Source organism: Molothrus aeneus, chromosome 3, assembly GCF_037042795.1.
Source record: "Molothrus aeneus isolate 106 chromosome 3, BPBGC_Maene_1.0, whole genome shotgun sequence".
Lineage (NCBI taxonomy): Eukaryota > Metazoa > Chordata > Aves > Passeriformes > Icteridae > Molothrus > Molothrus aeneus.
The window spans coordinates 95369864-95375863 of record NC_089648.1 but is presented as its reverse complement, the minus strand read 5'-3'; the positions used below and the strand labels follow the sequence as shown (position 1 = coordinate 95375863).

At 39.5% G+C, this 6000-nt stretch overlaps 1 protein-coding gene across 2 annotated transcripts in view; it reads left to right on the top strand.

The window, feature by feature from the left end:
• The first annotated feature begins 1235 nt into the window (after positions 1-1235).
• Positions 1236-6000, top strand: part of FAM135A (family with sequence similarity 135 member A) — a 65122-nt gene continuing 60357 nt past the window's right edge. The window contains exons 1-2 of one of the 2 annotated variants that reach the window (XM_066547453.1): positions 1236-1338; positions 4998-5118. In XM_066547453.1, the coding sequence (XP_066403550.1) occupies positions 5042-5118 (77 nt within the window). In that variant the 5' untranslated portion in view covers positions 1236-1338; positions 4998-5041. The remainder of the gene's footprint in view (positions 1339-4997; positions 5119-6000) is intronic. The other variant, XM_066547454.1, reaches the window with a different exon arrangement.

Below are 6000 nucleotides of genomic sequence, written 5' to 3'. Positions count from 1 at the left end.
GCTAGAAAAAATTCAGTTCCTCAGAATTTTGCATTTTTTTCTCTCTCTCTTTTAAAAAAAAGTACTCAGTCCTCTTTAAAAGAGAACTGGTATGACACAGGTTGTAATGCATTGTTAAACAAATGTAATAAATGTTGGTGCCGTATTTATGTGGCATTATGGCTTCAGGATTTTACTAGACTATCATTGAAAATTTGTGGTATCAAAGATGTAATACCAACATGACATGCACAAGTGAAATCTGTTTTTAAAAAATCCAGATAATGTTTTTTTGTGTTCTGCTTTCTCTGTTTTCTTCCCTCTGAAGCTAATGCAAAACCCGTTTAGTTTCACAGCTTGCCTGCACAAGCTGTGATAGATTTTGTCTTTGTATTTCTCTGAAATATACATACAGAAAGATGCAAAGTTCCTTTAAGAGGCTAGAACAAAGTGTTCTCTTTTCTGTGTCTTTGAAATCTAAAGGTCATCAGATAAAAAAGAGATTTTGCAATTTTTTATTGTATTTTTTAAGTACCCTAATGGTTTCAGAGTGCAGAAGAGATGAACTGCTTCTTAATAAACAGTTTAAAGTAGTGGTTTATCAGGAGCTCCAGGGCGAGTTTCAGCATATTAGGTGGTGTTGACCTACCTGCAGTGTTTGCTCTAAGAAAGTGGGTTCATGGTCTTCTCCTTGTCCCCTGAATTTTGGCTCCTGTGGAGAAGGGACATGAAATTTGCCAGGAGAATCTCATCAGACCTGTTCTTGTAAGTTGTCTTCTCCCTGGTGGCTGTGTAAGGCTGCATGGGGGCTTGAGCTGTATTTGATGACTCAGGCCAGAATATCCTCCTACCTCTTTGGGGCTGTGTTGCTCCTGGAGAGCTGAGAGTTTCTCTGAAGACTGGGGAGGCTGTGGGTGGCTGGGGGTGTACCAGAGTCCTCTGGGAGCTTAGAATTCTGTGGTGAAGACAGGGATAGTTTGGCTGGACATAACAGTGTCAGCTTTGCCAGAGTATTGGCTTCATGAGAAGTTATATCTTTTACTTATTTTGTAAAAATACATATCAGACTGCTACACTTTAGGAGAGCTGAAAACTGCAGTGCAGGACCCAAGGTCAGACTGGAGAATGCTGGTAGGCAATTCTTGTGAGATTGTTGGAGAGGACATAATAAAGGTTCTTATTAGAATGCAGGAAAAGAGAACAAAGTACATAAGTACTGAAACATTCTAGAGATGTTGCTCTTAGTAAAACGTTTGTTGTTTGTTTGTTTGTTTTTCAGTTCAAGCAGTATGTTTTTGACAGCAGAGAACTGGAAGACTGGTTGATTGACATACTAAAATGGAGTATTTACCCGTGCAGGTAAGACATTCTTTGAACGTCTTTTTGCAGTTTCATTTCTTGTTTTTTTCATTTGCAAAAGTGTCGTTTTGCAGTTCCCAGTGCAAATAGCTAGATTAATGGCAGTGTTACACAATCATTTTTCTGGAAACAGAGCTGGTTTAGGAGGTTTCTGTATTTTCAGTTCACTCTCAGGTGCTCTGATGCAGCTGCTGTAAAGTATCACTAAAATGATCGATTAAGGAAAAAAACCCAGAAACAAGAAACAAAAGAAACATCCTTTTTTTCCTTCAGACAAACATTAAAAATATGTTATCCTGTGATCCACTTTGTATTGTGGCCTCAGGAAAGATTAGTTTGTATAACTAAAGAAAGTGGTGAGATGATGTGGGGACAGCATGGACCAGCCAGGATATATAGGAGATTTTCCAACTTAGAAAAGTAAGCCCTCAGAAGTATGAAGGAAAGGAAAGGTTTGGGCCTCAGTTTAGGATCAAGTGGCTTTAACTGACATTTTAACTATTGGAAATGTTAAGTCTCAGTGCTCTGAAGACTTTTGAATATAGAAATGCTGTTTGGATTGTAAAAGTTAAGTAGCTACTGAAAGTTTAGAACTCCCCTTTCTAATTTATGTATTAAGGTATTGTAATTTATTATCAGACCTTCTGGTATGGGTTTATATGCTGCATTAAGCTCCATTTCTCATGTAGAGAGCTCCTAGTGAAGGATTCTTTTGTTTCTCAATACAGTTTAATATCTTGGTTTCTAAATGCTAATGATGTGCTTTAAAATACATCAGTAAACCCATTAAATATTAAATTGAGTTGTGGACTTTTGTTGTAGATGAAGTTTGTGTTGTGCAGCTGTAAGTTTGACAGGAATCTATACAACATATACCTCTACAAGAGTTCAATTTTTTTGGTTGGCTTTTGTATGATTATTGTACAAGCTTAAGACATTGTCCAAGTTGAGTTTCTCCTTTAAAATACTTATTCACTGCATAACACTTTCTATTACATAGTTCACAGTACTATAACTGTTCTGTTCTAATTGTTTTCCTTTGCACTGGCATGAAAGACTTTGGCAGAAAAGTAGTGATGTGGTTTATGTCAGCCCAGGGCAGTAAATGTTCCCCTTCTTCCAGTTTAAGGTGCACGTGGAACACACTGAAGCTCAACAAAGCAAAAGCTATTCTCAGTGGTCAGCTGGGTACCTGCAGTACACAGCACTGCTTGCTGGATGTGCTGTTCTGTGAGCTGTGCCACAGTATTTCTTACTGGTTTTGCAGTTGGTACTGGAATAAGGCATAGACACTGTTTTTTCCAAATGCTGTTTGTAGTTGAGTAAGAGCCATGTTACTGGATTAAAATGCATGGTCTTGTGTCATGCAGGGCTGTGGTTGCTGGACCCTGTGCTTGGTTTGCAGGGAATAATTGCATTCCAGGCAGATTTTTAGTGAACTGGCTAGGAATGCTAAGTGAGCTCAATGGAGGAAGAAGGGAGGGAGTGGCCCCAGCTAGAGCCATACTATACCCAGTAGGAATACCACAAGTTCACTGGACAGTCCTTTTGGCAGTCATGCAAGATGTGGCTCTCTTAAGTTTTGGGTTTTTTTGTTGAATTAACTCATTCATAAAATGGACCTTTGAGCTTACTCAATTGGACTGGTTCTGGGTTTTCCTGATGGGGACTTGAGAGACTCTGATCAAGGCCCAACAGCAATCTCAGGAACAATCTTCCCTTAATGAAGGCAAACTGTTCAGGGAGTTAGCACCACTCATTGTGTCAGGACACCAGAGCCTTGTCATGTCTTCCTCTTGAGAATGTAGTTTCATCAAAATGCAAGTTGGGTGAGACTGCCCCATGACATCCTTAAAAAGATAAAGATCCTTTTGCTTTTCCTTGGGTGCTTTGAAGTGGCTTCCTTCTGAGTACTGGACAGTTTCATCCATAGTGCACAGAGTTTGTTGCCCAGCAGCCAGAGGTCACAGTGGATCTAGGATCTCTGGATCTCTGCTCTGTGGTAGGTCAGGTTTCATTTGCAGAATATACACTTGCATTTTGGTAGGTGATGCCCATGTGATAATGCAGTATTGCAGCCCCAGAGAATTACAGTGCAGAACATTTTGTATCTAGCTTTAGACCACAGAGGACATCCCTATACAGTACTACAGACAGAGCAGTGGAAGAGGGAATTGCTGCAAAGCCCTGAAGGCTGTCACTGTCAGTCCTAACACTACAAAACTGTAGCAAAACTTGTGGCATCCTTCAATTAGTCTCTTAAAGTCCTCTGATTGAAATTCAAATGATGACAAGATTTTTTTAGACAAGCTGGGTTAATAGCATCATCTAGATGCTGTAATTTTGATCTTGTGGCAAAGGCCCTTGATCCAAGTTCTTCATGTTGTCCTAATGCAGCAAAATTCCTCTTCCCCCGCCCCCCATTACACCAATAATGTACTGTTCCTGTGTTTTTGTAAAGTCCATTCAGATTCCCTGTATTGGTTGTTAAACCAGGGTCAGAATTAATGTCTTGTTTAGAGTTTAAAATCTACACTTGTGTTACAGGGCTTGAAGTCTCACCTCCTCTAGAGTGAGTACAGAAAGGGAGGTCTTATCTTGAGTCATATTCTAAGACAATTTAGTTGGTAGGCTAGAGGTTGTGCCTGTAAATGTGACTTTGCTTTCAGTTGACTAATACCTGCTGCAGTCAGGACTTTTTTTGCCACCTGCTCTGTTTCAGTCTCAGTACTGCCTGCTACTTCACAAACGCTCAAATGCATGTTGAAAATTTTAGAAACAAAAGAAGCTATAATCCATTCAAGCTCCAGACAATGTTTACAGCTTCTACATCAGAGCCAGAAAAATTGACTAATGTGTATGAAGTACAGCCTGCTCAAAGTTTTTTTTTGTTTGCTTAGTCCTCAAACCAGACAGTGCTTGCAGAAACTGGGAAGTTTGAAGACAAGTGTTAGTGGAAGGTGTAGTGTGTTTCATTAATCTAGTTTTGAAAGGAAACCAGCAGAACTTAGTAAAATCTGTAGGATTTAAATGTAGGTATCAGCAGGCAGTTGTAAAGTAGCAGGAACTTGCTAGTCTGTGACTGTGAAGATGACAGTGATAATTATCACTTTACTACTACAAAAAAAATATTGCTAAAAATAGGCATGTTGCCTTCCTTAGCTCCTGCCTTGCCCTGGAATCTCTCAGTCTAAAGCCTTAATGACCTGGTCAGATACTTTCTCTTTACTGTTTGGCTACAGTGTAATTCAGCCCTTGCTGTCCTCATGCCAGAGTTGAGGCTCTGCTGCCTGCATGGACGTTCTGCACCAACAAGGGCTGGAAGCAGCCCATGCTCTTTTTCTCCTTGTCAGAGAGTATTTTTCCCTCTCCAGCCAAGAACCCGAGCAGAGCTGCAGTCTGTAGGCACCAGTAAGTGCCAGGATTGTATTATGCTGACAGTGTGCTGCGATGCTTCTCTGGTAACACGTGATTCCTTCGCAAGAAAGGTAGAAGTTACTGTGAGCAGAATTTGGTACATCCTCTATTCTTGTTTACCTCAGAGCCTGCATATTTAAGGAAGCTGTGCAAAACTGTGCGTAAGCATTGTCCTTTTTAGGACCACATGTGCATTATCCCCAGCTTGTGTTCTAAATAGTTTGTTTTCTCTTTGTTTTCAGTAACTAAGGTGCTGACAAGTTTTGACTTTTTCATCCTCATAAACATGAGTGAAGTTCAGGCTATGGTAGAATTCTCCGTGGAGCTCCACAAATTCTTCAATGTGGATTTGTTTCAAAGAGGGTAGGTAGTATGTTCTTTTAAACTTTACTCCATTGGAAGGCTTGTTGGAAACACCTTAATGGGACTCTGTCATGCAGTGTTGCTTCATGTGTTACTGACTATTTTTATAGGGATTTGATTATTTTTATTCTGTATTGGAAAGTCACATAGTCTAAAAAGTCTAGGATTAAATTTTAAATATGAAAATAATTTTTCTTAAAACCTAATTTGCAATACAATATTTTTGTCTAATTGGAGATGAGGGTAAACCTGTAGATATGGAGAGTACATTATATTCTTACCCAGGCCTTTACCCTTGCATGTGTTAATTTCTGTAATCCCTTTTGTTTGAAATATTATAGGTGTTTCTCTTCAATATGTAAAAAATGGTCTTGCCCTAGTTAACTTACTTGTTTATCAATTTGGCAGTGGAGAATTTCTCTCTTCTCCCTGTGCTGTGCCTCCAGTTACACAGGACTCCAGGCTGCCTCTTTAGGCTCTCCTGACCTCCTCTTACTCCACCTTATCTCTGTAAAAGTCTTTTCCACATTCCTTTCCTTTGATATTATGTGATTGTCCTAGATTACTTTCTAAGGTCTTTGTTTCCCATGGCTATGCAGGAAGTAATCCTTTGTAGCTTATTTTGGAGCTATTAAAGATTATTGGTCCTTTAGTGTTGTGGTACATTAACCTTCTGTCATTCCTCAAGTAGACTACAGTAAAAATGCATGTTAGAGTTTAGGCTGTATTAGTGTTTGCAGAGATGGAACAGGGTGTATCAGTGTTGATTTATGATAGCTGCTTTTTCCAAAACATTGTAGAGTAACTTCCCTCAGAAATAGTGATAAGAAAATGTATTCTTGTTTTTAGCCTTGTTGTGGTTCAAGACTGGGGTGTGTGTGC